This window comes from Carassius carassius, chromosome 13, assembly GCF_963082965.1.
Source record: "Carassius carassius chromosome 13, fCarCar2.1, whole genome shotgun sequence".
Classification (NCBI taxonomy): Eukaryota; Metazoa; Chordata; class Actinopteri; order Cypriniformes; family Cyprinidae; genus Carassius; species Carassius carassius.
In genome coordinates, this window is record NC_081767.1 from 3,384,493 (window position 1) to 3,403,590 (window position 19,098).

The window sequence follows — 19,098 nt, forward strand, 5'->3', positions numbered from 1 at the left end:
ATGGTCTGAGAAAGTCTGCTGATCATCAATCATAACTCCAAGGTTTCTGGTTGTTTTTGAAGGAGTTATGGTTGATGTGCCTAACTTGATGGTGAAATTGTGATGAAACGATGGATTTGCTGGAACCACAAGCAGTTCTGTCTTGGCAAGGTTGAGTCGAAGGTGATAGTCCATCATCCAGGAAGAAATGTCTGTTAGACAAGCTGAGATGCGAATAGCTACCGTCGGATCATCAGGAAGGAATGAGAGATAGAGTTGAGTGTCATCAGCATAGCAGTTGTATGAAAAGCCATGTTTCTGAAAGACAGAACCTAATGATGCCATGTAGACAGAGAAGAGAAGTGGAACACAAAAAACAAGAACACAAACTTACTCCAGAGGCTACAACAACAATACTTAACAGACACATGGCAAACATGAGTAAAATACACACACTAATGACAAGACAAGGGACACCTGTGAACAATGAACAGACGATTAACCAATGACAAGACACATGGCAGGATCACATGACAAACAGGGAAATCACATGACAGACATGAAACATGACATGAACAAAACCAAGACAAGACCAAATCGTGACAGCCAACCACACACACACACACACACACACACAGACACACACCATGCTAAAGTAATGAAAATAAAATATTTAATTTTTTTAAATTAATGAAATATGAGTTCCAAATGTACCTACATATTACCATCAAGCCAGCAAAAGAAGAACTTAGGTTTACCTCAGATTCACAAAAAAGAGCTGGCCATCTCTCCATGAAATCTTTGACAGCAGGGCAGTGATTAATGATTTCTAATCTTCGATAGGAAAAAGTGTTCTCCATTATCTCACCAATGACCATTTTGTTGTTTTTCTTCTGAATTTCTTTAAGAAGATCAACTCTCTCCTGCTCCAAAGTTTCCTCGGTTTCCCCAAATGGAAATGGGGGCAAGTAGTTTACTTCAGCCTTCCTGGGTCTTTTCATGCCTTTGGGGCAAGATTTTTCATTTGTCTTCTTTCTTTTCAAAGAGTTGACCTCCAGCTCTGGACAGGAAAGCTGACTGCCTCTTAATAGTTATCTTACAATAGTAGGTAAAACCCAGTAAACAAGACATTTACCATGTTTTTTTACCACAGTAACTGTAGTTTTACTATGGTTTCGTAATAGCACAATAATCACCAAAATAACTATAGTTGTACCACTGTAATGATAGTGTTTTAATGTGCTTTTATATGACATATTTCACAGTAATCACATTTACTGTACCATGCTTGTAATACCTTTTTAATGTAAATAAAAAATAAAAAAAAAACATTTTTCCCATCTTACAGTTCATTCATATTAGTTTATATCTTAAATATTTTGCTCACAGATCACTATTAACATTCTGTATATAATTCTGTTTTATTTTCTTTCCCCTTCCTGAATAAAGGAGCAAATGAAATGATGATTTGAGTCCTCATCTAAGGTTTTCCATGGAAACAACACTGTAAATCATACAAGGGAACATACACAAAATTGAGGATTTTTTTTTACTTTTTTACGTATGTATTTCGTTTTTATGTTTTACAACATTTTGGCATACTACATGTATGGCTGTCAATTTAACACATTCATTTATAGTGATTAATTGTACCAAACAATTTTGCCATTGAAAAAACTTGCTTCATGTTTTTGCACATTCCACCTTAATGTTATTTGTGAGTCGACAGTCAGTGTATGTTACTACAGCCTCATCAGAACACACTTACTGAGAGCAGACAGCAGAGAAGACGTTCAAAAACAACTAGAAGAAGAACAACAGAAAGGAGCACAGTGCAGATGCCTTAGACAAGTTTCTCAAAATACTGTAAAGTGTGTGATTTTTTTACTTAATATAATGAAAACTGTCCTGAAAAATAATATTTAAAATCATCTGACCATGATTTTTATTATTTATTTATTTATTGAACTCTCTATGAATAAAAGACATTACAACAAAAACTACTTAACATAAATTATGATGTACAAACATTATTTATAAAATTATATTTTACGTAATATTTTTGCATCACATTTATGGCAGTGGAATTTTTTTAATTTTCAGCACAAATAGTATAAGTTACAAATGATATTGTTTTTCGCATTACAATTATGACAGTAAAAATTTTCAAATTACAGTCCAAATATAATAATTTACAAAGTATATGTTATTTTATATTATATGTACTTTTGCTTTACAATTATGACATCATAGTAAAAATTTTATAGTTTACAAATTATATAATATATATAATATTTTTCTTTTTTCACAAATTGTTGTTGACAGTCAATCCAAAGGGTCACAGTAATTGATGTAGTGTAGGTTGTAAATATATTCCAACGCATCTTGTCTCTGTATAGTTAATCTTCAGGTGGTTTCTCTGGATTTTACTTGAAGAGTTTTGTGTTCAAACGTTGTTTTACGCTTTCTGGTTCATATTCTCTGCCTAGTTCAGGTTCTGGCACATGTTCCTTGTGTCTGTATACTTCATGTCTCATCTTACATCAAACACTTTCTAATTATGGCATGTCAAATTAGTAAAGATGAGCAGCCCTTAGTATTATACAGTAGTTGCCTCACACTCAGTGGAGGGAAGGGGAGTCCTGGACCACTGCTGTGGAAGTGTCTGGATCTAACCAAGATTACAGGCACATCTCTGTGGGCGTTACAGCACATCAAGCAGAATGTAGTTTCTCTCCAGCCTTTCATCACACAGCCCCTCCAGCAATCAGATGGAAATCTTCCTCAAACTCCTGCTGTGAGTCTCCACAGAGAAACAAACCTAAATTGCTTGTGATGTCGACGAATGCATTAATGGATTTAAGCAATTTCAGGCACAGGTTCTGATCCGAGTTTAGAGGGCGACAGATAAAATCAAAGTGAAGAATGAACTGTCAGCTGTTCAGATGATCAGACTGATATCAGTGTACAACATTTAAAGGCTTGATGAGATCAATCTCTTCTGTCAGAGACATATTACATTACAGTCTTCCATTAACACGACGCAAATCCACATTTGCAAACTTAAGTAATGTAACATTTACTGGAAACTAACGGTTGTGCTCCTGAATGCTTGTTATCATGTAGGACAGGACTTAACTTAAGCTTTGATATTATTGGTGAATGTTGTTTCTCCTCGTTGTGTAAAGCTGTTCTGATGAAGGATGTCTGTAATGCGAGCTGGTGTCTTCATATTCTAATTAACAGCACTCTTGGAATATCTCTGATCCCAGCACTGTAAATGATTTATATGGAAAATATGGAAAATATTCATTTTCACTGGTCTTAACTGGCAGGAAATTATGTTTCGATTTGTCCTTCATATGATACGTTTTAAACATCCATACTAGTAGCACGCAAAACTAAGCATATTTAGAACACATTTTAGCTGCCATGTTTGTTATCAAATTAGTGTAGTACAGCAATAGTATTAAATAATAGTACATATGTAATGTAAATATCTGCTTAAAATTTACCTTGTCAAGGTTTAGCATGTGAGCACATACAGATGTCATTAGCATTTGGCTTATATCTAACGCAGGGAATTCCTATGTCATAGTTATTTTGAGAAATCTGTTACAAACATATTTTCTGATTGCATTTGCATGTCTATTTTCATATTCATTTTGCTTGTAGCAAACATATTTGCATGTTTCAGGCAAAAGGAAGAGGAAATTGTATTCTGTCCTTTTGGCAAATATTTAACAGTTGTATGTTCCAATGCTAAAAAAGACTCTAGTGTCATTGAGATACTATTAGAGATTATTAATATTTCGAATGTGTTTTATATTAATTTTTTCATTTCACAGTTTAAGTAATTTTATTGTTCATTTTCAAATTTTTGTCATTATTATTATTATTATTACTATTATTATTATTATTATTATTATTATTATTATTTTAGATACTGTATGCCTATATAGTTTTTAAAAAGTTGGCTTGGCACGTAGCTGGAATAGAATAAAATACTTAATGCATTTTTAAAAGTTGATTTATATATTTTGCTGCATATTAGTGTAACTTTTATTTAATTTCAAGTAACAATAACATTTTATGGTTTTAGTTTCAGTTAAGTATAATAGCCCTGCTGTGGATGTGTCCTTTGGATAATTTTATGACCGTCTTTTTTATTCACAAACCTTCTACAGCTTTACTGGAGACGAACACCAGTTCTAACAATGAGAATAACGTGTGTCATTCTGTTAATGAGCGCGAGGAAGAGAAGCTGGCTTCTGTAGCGGTGATAGCCTTGACACAAAGACACAGCCTCTCATTTCAAAGTAACCCAATCCTGGCACTATCTGTCAACATAACAGTTTGCTCACAAGCTGTTCTGCAGTGGAGAAATGTGGAACGCTATTGTTCAACATACATTTTCTCCTCTCATTTGCATTTTGCATATTGATCTTGTTGCTTCGAACTAATTAGAGACTGATGTTGTTGTTTTCATTTGGAGAACGGCCTTTGGTGTTGTCTGTAGGCCAGAGCAGTTTAGTGGAAGTGATTGTTTAAATATTGGATGTCAGCTGGATTGTATTTGAGTTTCTCAGTACTGGGTCAGCGGTCAGGGTGTTTAAATGACTCTCAATGGTGCTGTTTACTCTAGTCAGGCTTGTGTTTGCATCTGGTTGTTTATTGGCCTCATCTTTATCTAAACACTGCCCCTGTAGTAAAAAATCATTTTACAGTTTGTGATGAATAAACATCTCTAATGACTTATAGTAAAGCCACAGTCTTGTGCTTTAAATCTATAGGTGCTTTTTGCAGTCATCCTTTACTCAAGTCAGTTCAGTCCATATGGCACTCTTTCTTCTGTGCAACACAAAAGGAGATATTAAGCAAAATGTTCACCCCCACTACCCCCCCCCCACCCAAATAAATGTATAAATAAAATCAAAATGGCTCATGTCTTTTGAAGTAACATGATATTTTATTGAGAGAAACAGGCTGAAATGTAGATAATTGACTGAAAAAATAAATATAGAAATAAAAATTCCCTTTGCTGAAGCTGTGAAATCTCTTTCTCAGATTGTCTACAAGACATGCAAGAACCAACTGCATTCAGCATGACTTACATCCAACCATATTCTATTGGGAGCTGAAATAGACAAGAATTTTTCACTCAAAGTTATCATATTGCATCAAAAGACCCGTATTTACCCTTGAATACACCAGATGTTACTATATGGAAATAATATTCCTAAAAAAAAAAGAATATTATTTCTCTTCCTATATATATATATATATATATATATATATATATATATATATATATATATATATATATATATATATATATATATATGAAGAGTCTGGTTCCAAAACGCAATAAATCTATTTTGATTAATTTAAGTAAAAACGAGTTTTCTTTACCAAGAAAGTTGCAAGATGAAAACCACTATTTTCTTTTTCAAACCTTCACATAGGATCTTAAGGTTATAATATGTATTCTGAGTATGGGTCACCATACTTGGCTGTATGTCACTGTCACTGGAAATGTCGCACCATTTAAAAGCCTGTGATGGAGATTTACCGGTACTATTAATCACCAAACCGGCTTTACTGTTGAGATGCGCATGACAATCACATGCAATTTACCTTGTTTGTTGATCACAAAGTTGAGGAATAAAACTAAGATACAGAGTGTATTCAAAGCGCTGCCATTACTGTCTAGAGTGTGTGGAATTGTGCGCTGTGATTGGTTGTTACTGTCTAGAGTGTGTGGAATGGTGCGCTGTGATTGGTTGTTACTGTCTAGAGTGCGTGGAATGGTGCGCTGTGATTGGATGTTACTGTCTAGAGTGTGTGGAATGGTACACTGTGATTAAATGAGCGGATATATCGCATTATGCAAAAAAGGGAGACTGGTGCTTGTCGCAGTTTGGGAAAAAGGGAGAAAACATGACCTAATAACTCTGCGAATATCGCGTTTTGCGTAAAATTTTAATTTGACTTTTCAATACCGACCAGAATCAATACTGATTTTATATGTGATTTAATATTTACTTATTTTTCCATTAAAAGATAGGTAAAATGTACTGATAAACATTTATGTTAAACTAAAATATGCTTCAATACAATTTCTATTGAAACTTATTGAAAGTAAAGCATTTAAATATATGTTACACATTTGTTATGAAGATGCAATTTAGTACATTTAAAAATATTAACTTTTAACGTGATATCGAATAACTATAAAATTATAACATGCGCTTTAGTATGTTTATCGCCAAGGCCCACTGCACAAAAACCTCCCAGAATATGAGTTCCCTGTTGGTTACAGTGTTTACTTCCTTTTTAATTAGACTTTTATTAAACATTTTTTATATTTTTTATAAAAATATAAAAATTATTTGTCATTTAAATTATAAGCATTTTTATTTATTTTTTATTCATTTTCAAATGATTTAAAATTTCTTAAATTCACTTTAGAAAAATAATTCATTGAATTTACTTTTTTTTAAGCTGAGTGGTTGTAATCAACTTATTTTAGCTACATTTAAATAAACAAATTTAGTTGACTAACTTTTTTAATGTAATGTAGGTAAAATAAATGGTTTGCAACAACGTACCTTACATTTTTTTTCAGTGATATTAAATACAATTATATCTGCTTTATATCGGCCATCGGCCCGCTGCTTTCCAAGATATCGGCATCGGCTGTCAAAAAAACAATATCGGTCGACCACTAGTTCAGTGTGTGGTTTCAGAGCTCATTCAGACAAGTACTGTATGTATGTGTGTGCACTTTGTGCTTTTTTACTGTGTGTTTTTATTTATTTATAATTTTTTTGCCTATTTATCTGTGTGTTAGGTGGTGCATCTTGCTAGGTCTTGTGTATAAATGTTTCCTTGTGGCTGTTTGTGACTTTGCATGCATTTTTAACAATACCTTTGTGTTTACAACTTTACAACTTCAGTCACCAGTGTCCCAGTTACCTGGCATCCTATCACCTTACTCTGATCTTTAGGCTGAGGGCAGCTGTATGTGCCAGAAGACTGAGATGCAGAGCATTGTGGAGAGAGCAACCTGAGGAACGTGACCAACCCACAATTCTGGCTCCAGACATTACCATCCATCTTCAAAATGTGTTGTTGGATAACCAGACTGCACTAAGGAGAGATTTTCTAGCATCTTTAACAAAAACCACACAGGGCACTACTATATTCTGAGTGTTTATGCTCGTGTGTGAAACCGTCTCGGACCTACGGGGAGTCCTGGAGTACTGTTACACTGATAGCCACCCCTTATGCATGTTTTATCTTATGGGAGGAGAAAAGAGCACTCCTTTTGTCATCTAATACCGCTGTAGGCCACACACGCTCCTGTCTTTTTCACTCACCTCCACCAGTTCATCCACCAAAACACCATCAGGTGCCGGTAATTGTGCAGCTAAAACAAGAAGAAAGAGTTCAATTCATCATCAAGAAAAGACTTGACTGTTGATCAGATAAGTATTGGAGGACTCAGGATCAACTTAACAGCTTAGTTTCCTCTTGAATCTTTAACCCGGACAGTCCCCTCACTTAGCCTCTCACCTTCCCTGGTAGCTGGGAAGTAACTGTAGCGTCTCTGTTTATAATCTAACCGGTGATCACAGCGGCAGGGGTGGTGAGCTCGGAGCATGACGGACACCCTTCGGCCTCCGTCCCTCCAGGTGCACATCCCCCGGGACGAGTCCAGCCACGGAGAGGAGGAGGGCGGTGGGAACAGAGGCGGTCACGACAGCCTCGTCTGGTCCAGCTCATCCACCCCCACCCTGCGGCGCCGACGCTTTAAGATGAGACGAATGAAAAAGCTGCCCAGTGAGCTGGAGCGGCTTGAGAACGGGCTGCTGCGGCACCCCGGATCACGCTCGGCTTCCAAAGAGTACCTCCAGCTGCCCTCCATCGAGATCACACCATCCAGCGACGAGGACGCGGCCTGGTCGAACAGCTCCACCCCGAGCGCCTCGCCCCGGCGCAAACGATTCCTGCTGCGCAAGTGGCTGAAGGTGCGAGAGAGGAAGAAGCAAGGCAGTGAGAGCAGGTTGGTGTTTCAGACATGCAGTTCAGTCACATCACAGTTGGGGATTTCTGGCAGCAAGTAGTCTTATTTTGGGATGGATTGCTTGTTATTTGCTGCAGAGAGCACACTGACTATTGAATTGAAAGATGAACTTGCTGAATGCAATAAAGGTTTGGCCATTGGTGGTTCTAGGTCACTTTGTTGTGGTTTATTAATGATTATGAGCAGCCCACAGTAGATTATCCCCCTTATTACATGGCTGCTTATAAAAATGAATTAATAAACCAAATAACCCGCAATGCCTGCCCAAATGCTCCAGCTGCGAAAGAGATACACAGTGGAGTGATGGTAGATGAGTCTCTGCCTCTCTTGATGCTTTTTGACAGTAATTTACACTAGGAAGTTGAGAAGCCACTAAAACTGATTCGGCTTTGATATTAAAAACAATATTTGTTTACGTCTGGTGATTTGCATCATATCATATCATGCTTCATATGCAAGCTGTGTGCTACAGCTGTATACTGTATTGTAGCTTCAGAAAAGTGAATCCTAGAGTAATGCACTTATATCCGGGGTCTCCGGCACACTGTGCTGTAGGTTGCTTTAAACAAAACAGGACTGCTAACCGGAAAGTAATAAATGTTTCTTTATAGGAGAGCCCGTAATGTAATTTAGCAGCACAAATTTAATTGTGTGGCTCATTTAAAACAATGAGAGGAAAAATTGAATTACAAAGTTTGTGTTGCCTGTGTGAAAGAGATGTCCCTTTTCGAGCACAAACGATTTCAGACGAGGTTTTCATAAAGTATAAGAGAAAATGTGAGTTAAGGGAGTATATATATATATATATATATATAGCAGTGCTACATGTTACCTTTTCCCCCTTCTTTAGTTAGTTTTATATTTTACTGTCACCACATCTACAGCTAATGCTAATTTGTTAGGCTATTTATTATATTATCTTATCATCTTATTTTGCTGTTATTGGGTTACATGTACGTGTTGTTGTTTTGTGTTTGTTAATTATAGCAGATATGTGCAAAGTTCAAGTCAAGACCACCAGACAAACCTTCAAGGTTTCATATTAACCAGATAATAAGATCAGATCATGTTAATATGGTTAAACACTGGAAACATGAGACTCAGCACTGTGCTCGCTGACCTTTAGACTGAAGCTAGAAGAAAACTGCATCAACACAACCCAATATTCCTATTTCAATTTCATTTAATATTGTGTTTAATGTCTTTGTGTGTGTGTGTGTGTGTGTGTGTGTGTGTGTGTGTGTGTGTGTGTGTGCACATATCCTCCACAAACCGTTTGTACTATCATCATGAATGTTTTGCTTCATACAGTGAAGTGTTCTGTTATTTTTCATCAGTGTAGATTTACAGGAATGTATAGAGGATGACTCCCACATCCTGACAGCTAGAATTGCACATTAAAGAATTGACTGCATGAAGGATACGGTAAATTAAGTAAAAAATCAAAACATCCAGCTTAGCACCCATTGTCAATACAACCGTTAGATGATTTGATGAATCAGCCTTGAGTTCTAAAGAAGTTAATTACCAGAATTTAGTCTTTGATATGATAGTACTCTAAAAATGAAAATCATGACATATAATATCACTTTTGATGATAATATAAGTATCATCATTCCATTTTTAGAGATGGGACATAGACGTGATTTGAAAGACACTGAATGCAGACGCACAGCTGTAGAGTTATATAATAAATGCTCATTTTTTATCTGTTCTGTCAATTATTGATGAAGCAAAATGCAAGTTATTAATCATACAAGGTTTTAAGACTGATTTAATGGGTTGAGTATATTCTATTGATTTTAGAGTTCCTGTAGTACAACGCTGGTCCCAGGATACGTGTGAAGAAGTACTAAAATGTGTTTCATAAATGCCGCTTCAGATAAAAGTGTCTACCAAATGCACAAAGGTAATCGTTAATCGTTAAGTTACTATAAAGCAACACATTTTGCTCATGAAATGACCAGAGAAAATCACACTCTCCCAACAAAGTGTTGCATAAATAACAGGTTTGTACTGTTTATGTCATTTGTCCTTTTTTCCATATTGTGTGTTGGTAGCAAATATATTACTCATAATCTCATAATTTACTCATAATACATTAATTATAATTTCAAGAGGTCTTAAATGTGTGGATGGACAGAAAATAATTGCAGAATGTATTAATGTGATATTTCTTTTCATAAATATAAGTGAGCTCGCACGTTTCAAGGTTAAAATGCGGCGAGGGTGTTTTTACAGTAATATCAGCCTTGAGAAAAGTTTCTATGGCATTTTCATTTCATCTTGCCTGTAATGCCTGATAACATAGCATTTATAAATGCAGTGCTACTTTGTGTGACAGATTTTATGGCACCCATGCTAAAACCATTTGCAAATCATCTCTAGTGCTTTAGCCACAGCATCTGACACTTTGTCTCTGTAAAGTGTCAGCAGGAAACTCAGAAGCTGCCGTGATGCCAAATAAGAGCACATTCATTATCCATCCAGCAGAAAGGTGGGGAAACAAAAGCTGAATTTAGTGTTTTTGAACTGTCTGTCTTGAAGTTTAGCAGCTGGTAGTTCAGATCATTTTTAGTCTAAGCTCGGGTTCGTTTACAGCCAATATAAGCACAGTAGTTAAGGTATTCCTTCTCGTATCTCACTTGCTTTGCTCATCTCTGTGTGCTCTTCTAGGTTCAGTAAGGTCTCTTATCAAGCCTAGTGTGTTCAGTGTCTCATCGAGATGCATCCAGACCTTTCACAGTCTGCCTTGCTCTGATAAGAGCTTCTGGTGCTATTTTAAGACATGGGGAATTTAAAGTGTGCACCTTCCAGCTGAGAGAGTCTGTGGATGTTAATATTTCAGATAGAAGAGTTGTTTTTCCACTGCAGGTGTAAAACTGTTCTCATAATGCATGGTTAAAGTCTGCGGGAAAGCCTTAAACTGAGTGCTCTGCTTGTTTAGTGAGCAGCTGATTGGAAGAGCTGCATGATGGACTGTGAATTTATATTTATTTAGATTATTTCAAAATATATATCAATGCACTACTGTTCAATGTTTTGGGTTGGTAAGATTTTTTTGTGTTTTTGTATATAGTCTCATGTGCTAACCAAGGCTGCATTTATTTTATCAAAAATAATAACTTTTCTATTTGAATATGTTTTAAAATTTAATTTATTCCTGTTGAGTTGAGCCTTCAGCTTCACATGATTCTTCAGAAATCATTCTAATATGCTGATTTGCTGCTCAAGAAATATTCATTATCATTATTAACACTGAAAACTGTTTTTGCTGCTTTATATGTTTATGGAAACTTTTTTTCCAGGATTCTTGAATAAAAAGGAATAGAAAGGTCAAATAGAAAATATTACATTTGCCATTGTTTTAACATTATAAATGTCTTTTATTCTTCCTTTTGATTAATTTAATGCATCAGATTATCCGATTATTTTAGATTATCAAATGGTATAATTATGTTTGTGCTTATGCTTTCTTTTTGATTATTTCTAACAGGTATTTGTACTTTTTGCCATTTTTAATTCTATATTAGTTTTAGGGTTGGGAGTCTTTCCTAATTTTATCAGTTATCCAAATGCTTTGAATACAAATATTAGATATCTTGACAATATGACAATGATACCAGTTAAATTAAGAAATATCCAGTCATATTAACGTTGGATAAATATTGCAAGACCTAAGAGGAGTTTGTATTAAAAACATGAGACATAGAATGGTGGGAAAAACTCAAGGTTATGAAATGCGAGATGAAGACGCTGCAAAAGACTCAAGCAAAACAGTCAAAAACATCCATCATAGGAAAAAAAAAAGATGGAAAGGTAATGCAGTGGAATGATTTTTTTTCAATATTTCAATGTTTTCTTCTTTTATTTTATTTCTGAACCTATATATTATATAGGATATATTTTAAAGACAAGTTTGTACAATATTTTTCTTCATATTGCATGTATCTTTTACTGCAAAAACATTTAAAAAGTGAATTAGTTTTATATTTACATCATGCTGACCTCTTCATGTGTGCTGCTCTTGAAGCAGAACTTTCTTTAAGCAGATGGTTTTGCAAGTTTTTAAGAAGAGAATGTTGTAGTAACCTTTTAAAGATGACATTCTAAATTAAAGTTAAACTTAAAAAAAAATCTAAATAGTTACCATGAATCTGTCAAACATTCAAAAAAAAAAAAAAATGCGATTGGACTAAACACACTAGACCAGCGGGTTCCTAGTCTGACGTCAGCCTGTGCTGTTGGCCTGAAAGCACTGGGGTTTTGTTTCAGCGGTTAAAACACACACAAAGCGTCAGACAGGCAACTGTGATGAATGATTCAGAAGCGTTCTAGGCCACGTTGAGCCTCAATCCACTCTAGTTAGCAGGCAAGTTATACATAAAGACCCATTCTGAGAAAAGTCCAGACCCTCAGGCATGTGTGCACACATAAACTTGCATTCACACAGAGGCTAAATCTCCAGTGTCTTAAGCAAACAAGATTCACCCACACGGGTCAAATGCAGTCAGACCAACTGACCATAAATGAGAAATTTATGCCTGCCTAGTTTGAATTGCAGATAGGAGTTTCCTGTTGGTGTGTAACCCTTAGTCATCACAAGCAAATACCTGCATGCACCTGAGTGTGTCTCTCATAAATCCCTGCAACTGATGGAACGAGGAGATCCAGCATGCCCAATGGGGGTTTTTGTACTTCATACTAGAATGGACATTCATTTGCTTTTTACTGCTTTAAATTGCATCACAATATCCACATGTTGAACATTTAATGATGAAGTTTAAATTAAGGATGCACTGAAATTTTGGGAAATTGGTGACTGAAACACATCTGATTACTGTGTGAATGGGAAATCTTGTTATTTAAGAAGAGGGAACAAAACTAAACTAATAGTGACCAGAGAAGAGGTAATGAGGATGAGAACTGAATGATTATTACAAATAATCACAGGAAATTTTGAGTCTAAATAGCATGAATTTGAAAGGAAATGCCTTTTGTTCAGCATTTGTTTCAGAAACTTTTATAAAGCATGTAAAGCAATGCTGGTGTTTTTACTTGTTAAATGTGGCTCGGTTTCTTTCATTCCTGGGATTGTATGCTGTTAATGGTGTCTGTATGACTGCGCCCTCTTGTGGAGAAATCCTAGGGACACGTTTATCAAAGAGAAAATTCCACATGCAACACACCACTACTTCTAAAACAGACAACTTTTATAGCCAGTTTATAACATGTTCCAAAATATAATGGTTTGTATTTAGACTCTATACGCATGAAACCTTTGCTACTCTACCATTCTAAAGTTTGAGATCTGTAGGATTCATATCTTTCAGGCAAGGACCATTTAAACTGATTAAAAGTGACAGTAAAGACAATGTTACAACATATTTTTATTTCAAATTAATGCTGTTCTTCTAAACCCTCTGTTTCCCAAAGAATCAAAAAAAAAAAGGCATAACATTGTATCATTCCAAAAATAGTGCCTGTTTTGCTCAAGCTCATCCCACTTTCTCACAAAACATGAAGTGCTTTTTGTAGAATTTTTGCTAGGTGAAGGAGTACATTTTGAATTTGGAGCATTTAATATTTGACATTTGACTGATTTTATTGTTTTGACAAGTAGATTAAAACAGATAAAAAATACACTGTAAAAAATAAATAAATAAATAAATAAATATATATATATATATATATATATATATATATATATATATATATATATACAGTACAGACCAAAAGTTTGGAAACATTACTATTTTTTATGTTTTTGAAAGAAGTTTCTTCTGCTCATCAAAAATACAGAAAAACAAATTAATATTGTGATATATTATTACAATTTAAAATAATTGTTTTTAAATTTATTATACTTTAAATGATCATTTATTTCTGTGATGCAAAGCTGCATTTTTAGGATCATTATCACATGATCCTTTAGAAATCATTCTAATATGATGATTCATTATCAAAGTTGGAAACAGTTCTGCTGCTTAATATTTTTTCAGAACATGTGATACTTTTTTTAGGATACTTTGATGAATAAAAAGTAAAAAAAAAAAAAGCTATGTTTTTAAAATATAAATATTTTGCAATAACAATATACACTACTGGTCAGTAATTTGGGGTCAGTAATTGTTTTTCTTTCTTCTTTTTAAATAAAATCAATACTTTTATTCAGCAAGGATGTGTTAAATTGGTAAAAAGTGATAGTAAAGAAAATATATTATTAGAATATATAGTATTAGAATTTTTTTTTTATTTTGAATAAATGCAGTTCTTTATTGATCAAATATATTAGACAGCAGAACTGTTTTCAACACTCATAATAAATCAGAATATTAGAACGATTTCTAAATGATCATGTGATTGACTGATGTTACATGTGACACTGAAGAATGGAGGAATGATGCTGAAAATTCAGCTTTGCATCACAGGAATAAATTATTATTTTTTAAGTATATTCAAATAGAAAACTATTATTTTAAGTTGTAATAATATTTCACAATATTACAGTTTTTTTCTGTATTTTTGATAAAATAAATGTAGACTTGATGAGCAGAAGAAACTTTAAAACATTAAAAATAGTAATGTTTCCAAATTCCCAGTAATGTTACCAAGTTTCCAAATTACCAGTAATGTTGCTGGTAATTTTCTGCTATGCATTAATTTCTTCAACACAAATCTTCACCACACCACAATGCGGTGCAAAATTATTGTTATTATTATTTATTTGGGGGGGGGGGGGTATATTTGAAAAATTGTAATTCTTATTTTGTGAAAAAATGTACATGATGTACTGTACATGAGCTGTATTACTTGTGTAATAATCCAAAATGTTTCTTGAACTACAGATCAGTGTATCAGAATGATTTCTGAAGATCGTGTGACACTGAAGGCTGGAGTAATGATGCTGAAAATACAGCTGTAGATCACAGCAATCAATTACATTTTAAAATAAATTGAAGCAGAAAACAATATTATTTTCTTATAATATTTGACTATATTACTGTTTCTGATCATATAGATGCTGCCTTGGTGAGCATATGAGACTTCTTTCAAAAACCTGCCTAAAACATAGTGTAGTTAGTAGTTAGACCGATGTTTAATGTTGTCACGACAGGTTGATTGACATTTATCATATGACTGTTTTCCAGCAGTCAGCAGAGCAGTCAGCAGAGCAGCCATGAGGACGATTCCAGCTGCTTCCTGACTCCCTTCATCCGTGAGGACAGGTGAGTGCACCATGATTAAAAATATTTTGCTTAATATTTTAACTGCTGCCCATCTTTAAGCAACTGGTGAACTGAAGTTTGAAACAAAAATCTGTTTAGAAGTTGTGTAATATATTCCAGTTTACCATACACCTCAAACTGATAAAACACTGTTGATTTAACAGCGGGGCAGACAAGTGTAGGTTTGTGTGTGTGTGAAATTAATATAGTATTCTTGATCCACATATCTCTGCAAACCTCAGTGCAGTTTTGTTTGAGGTGCAATATATATCAGAGCCCCGCTGTACTTTTGTGAAGTTGAGCCCTGAATACAGTTGCAAGCTACGGAATGTCATTGTTTGCCTTTTTATTGGACAAACAGCTCCGATCACAATGCCTGGGAACAAACTGAGTGCTGCGCTCAGACCGGCCTGTCTGGGGCTTCAGCCATTTCGCTCTCTCTTAATTTGTGTATCTGACTTCCAAATAAGAAATAGAAAAGGCCAAACATCTGAGCTTGTCCAGGAACAGAAGGTAAGTGAAGGCCAAATGCAGATTAGATCTTGTTTTGAGTCCGCAGAACTGATGGTTTGTCAGTACGGTTGCATTTGTTCATATTTTGTGTCTGGAAATGTTCAGATACTCTCTGTAAAACACTCTCTACACATTTTTGATTCGTGATAACTGCATTTACATCTGTTTCTGAACAAAGATTTTCACTGGAGTGTTTCTACATCAGTTCCTGTAAAGAAGTGCTGAGTGATTCTGATGCTTTTCTGATGATCTCTCTACAGTGGAATATAAAGATGCTTTAAAATTTTCAAAGGTTTAAAGAACATCCCTGAGGCGGGATAGTTCACTCAAAAAGATTCTGTCGTTATTTATTCACCCTCATGTCGCTCCAAACTTGTGTGAGATATTTTGAAGAATGCTGGTAACCAACCAGTTGCCATCCTATGAAATTTAATGGCTGCCATCAATTGTTTGGTTACTGGTAGCCATTGACTCCCATAGTATTTTTCCCCCGTACTATGGAATGGCTAATCGGCTACCATCAGGTCAATATTTTTATTTTTTTTATTTTTTTGTGCTCAATGAACAGATTTGGAATAACTTGAGGGAAGAGTACATAATGAATGAATTTTCATTTGTGGGTGAATTATCCCTTTAAGTTTTTGAAACTTTAGTTAGTCTAAATTCCCTTTCACATTGGCAATGAGACTGTGCTGCATTGAGTTTTATGGCAACATGATATTCCCTGTGTTAAATGCATTAGATTGTGGATTGCTATTTTTGGTTGTCACGCTCTTGAAAAAAAAAAAAAAACAGCACAAGAAGCATTGTGTCCTGATGTTTTGCTCTGTTCTGAGTGGTCAAGACTGTTGTCTGACCACCACCGCATATCAGTTTAACCAGTGACAAGAGGCACAGCCCATCTCTTTGTTTCATGTCATTGGCTGCCTGTGGATTTCTAAAACCTGCCACAATGGGTGCTGTGTAAAAGTGTGGCTTTAACTCATTGTTTCATGTCAATACAAGATTTAACTGAGCCTTTGGCTCTCTGCAAAGGATGGCTCTCTAGAGTTTCACATTGTTATTTACATGCAGCTGACCTCCTCATTTTTGGCTTCTTTTTGAACATACAATAGTGTATCTGTGATTATCACAATTGTTTCACCTAGAAAGTAATTAAATGAATTGGTGTTTCACACCCAGACTGCATATGAGTGACCTTTAACGTTTAAATGAGGTTAAAATAATGTCAGTTAGTTCACCCAAAAATGAAAATTCTGTCATTATTTGTTCACCCTCCAAAACGTTCTTTCTTCCGCTGAACACAAAAGAAGATGTTTTTAAATATTTTGGTAAATCAAAAGTTGACGGTAGCCATTGACTTGCATAGTAGTTTTTGTTTTTCCATACTATGGAACTCAATGGCTACCGTCAACTGTTTAGCTACCAGCCTCAATATGACCTCAGCATTTCTTGAATGTTTTCATGTGTTCGCTTGCATACAGTATTATATAGAAAGAGAAGAATCCAGCTTTATGCTGTCTCTGGAATATGAAGTGCTCAGGGTGTCCGCGGGGTTGTAAAAGATAGTAAATGAAATTAGCCAAAATTAAGGGCATTAAAAAGTATTAAAAAGTAATAAACGTCATCTGACAAGGTATTAAATTTTCGAGGCCATTTTAGATACATTTTAAATTTGTGTTAAGTGCAGGCTTTTCTTCTAAAATTCACGTGGATTTATTTATATGTTGAGAGCAGGACCTGAGCGATATCTTGTGAGGTGTTCATTTGTGTCACACCCAGGGGCTGGCTATGCTTTAACGAAACCACACCCCTTCTCAACTTCCACCTCGAGGAGGTCCCCAAACCCGACCCAATGGCCAAACAACACGAGAACAAGTAAGTGATAAAACAATCTTTATTTAAATATTTAAAAATAGCTTGGGGAATAGGGAAAGGGCAATTAAAACTAAACTCTGACTCGGCCCTCCAGATGGGCTATGGCCGGGAAGAGGTCAGGGAGCAAGGGGGCCACGGGGATCCGGGGCGTGGGGCTCGGGCCCCGGCCTGAGTCTTAGGTATCCGTAGCGCCCTCCTTCTTCCTCCTCTTCGCTGAATACAGCTCACGGTAAGTACTGGTTCACACAGTTCGTTCTCGAGGTGCCCACTCTCTTTCTCTTCCTCCACAGGCAACGGCTCTTCGCTGATTACAGCTCACAGTAAGTACTGATTCACCCAGTTCGTTCCTTGGGTGCTCACGCTCTTTCTCTTTCTCCACAGGCAACGGCTGGGACACACAGGCACAGTTAGTTCAGCTTGGTTTTGCTCTCACCTCTTCGCTGATTACAGCTCACAGTAAGTACTGGTTCACACAGTTCGTTCCTTGGGTGCTCACTCGCTTTCTCTTTCTCCACAGGCAGCGGCTGGGACACACAGGCACAGTTAGTTCAGCTTGGTTTTGCTCTCACCTCTTCGCTGATTACAGCTCACAGTAAGTACTGGTTCACACAGTTCGTTCCTTGGGTGCTCACTCGCTTTCTCTTTTTCTCTCCACAGGTATCAACTTGGGCACAATAGCACAGTTAGTTTGCTTTGAATGGCTCTCACCTCTGGGCTGGACACAGCGTACTGTAAGTACAGGGTTCGCTCTATTCCTCCTCGTGTTATTCACTCTCTCTCTCCTTTCCTCTCCACAGGTATCAACTTGGGCACAATAGCACAGTTAGTTTGCTTTGAATGGCTCTCACCTCTGGGCTGGACACAGCGTACTGTAAGTACAGGGTTCGCTCTATTCCTCCTCGTGTTATTCACTCTCTCTCCTTTTCTCTCCACAGGTATCAACTTGGGCACAATAGCACCGTTAGTTTGCTTTGAATGGCTCTCACCTCTGGGCTGAACACAGCGTACTGTAAGTACAGGTTTCCTCTGTTTCTCCTTGTGTTACTCACTCTCTTTCCTTTCCTCTCCACAGGTATCAACTTGGACACAAAACACAGTTACTCTGCTTTGGATGGCTTTCACCTCTGGGCTGGACACAGCGTACCGTGCTATCTCCGGAGATCTGAAGCACGCTCACAACATATACTGTACTGAACTAGGCTAGGGCCAGCAATCTCCTTGTCCTCCCACGCCGAAGTGCGTGAAGGCGGGGGTTTATCTGACAGGACACACGGCAATACACAGCAGCCCACAGCAATATACAACACCACGTCAAAATTATAGGTTTTCACAGCACGAAGACTCACCCACCACACTCAGTGTACGGAAAGGACACCCGTCTTCCTTCACTTCGCTTGGTTCGGATCTGGC

General features: G+C 36.2%; 1 protein-coding gene and 1 long non-coding RNA gene across 8 annotated transcripts in view; both read left to right on the plus strand.

Annotated features, from left to right (window-relative positions):
* LOC132155542 (uncharacterized) overlaps positions 1–7,165 on the plus strand; it is a 58,504-nt gene extending 51,339 nt beyond the window's left edge. The window contains exon 2 of the long non-coding RNA XR_009437267.1: positions 6,990–7,165. This is a non-coding gene — a long non-coding RNA (uncharacterized LOC132155542). The remainder of the gene's footprint in view (positions 1–6,989) is intronic.
* A 44-nt stretch (positions 7,166–7,209) lies between these two features.
* LOC132155838 (protein Aster-B-like) overlaps positions 7,210–19,098 on the plus strand; it is a 94,340-nt gene continuing 82,451 nt past the window's right edge. For 5 of the 7 annotated variants that reach the window (XM_059564562.1, XM_059564565.1, XM_059564566.1 and 2 more), the window contains exons 1-2: positions 7,210–8,047; positions 15,220–15,297. In XM_059564562.1, coding sequence (XP_059420545.1) covers positions 7,644–8,047; positions 15,220–15,297 — 482 coding nt within the window. In that variant the 5' untranslated portion in view covers positions 7,210–7,643. Of the gene's footprint in view, positions 8,048–15,219; positions 15,298–19,098 lie in introns of those variants that run through there. The other 2 variants (XM_059564563.1, XM_059564570.1) reach the window with 2 other exon arrangements.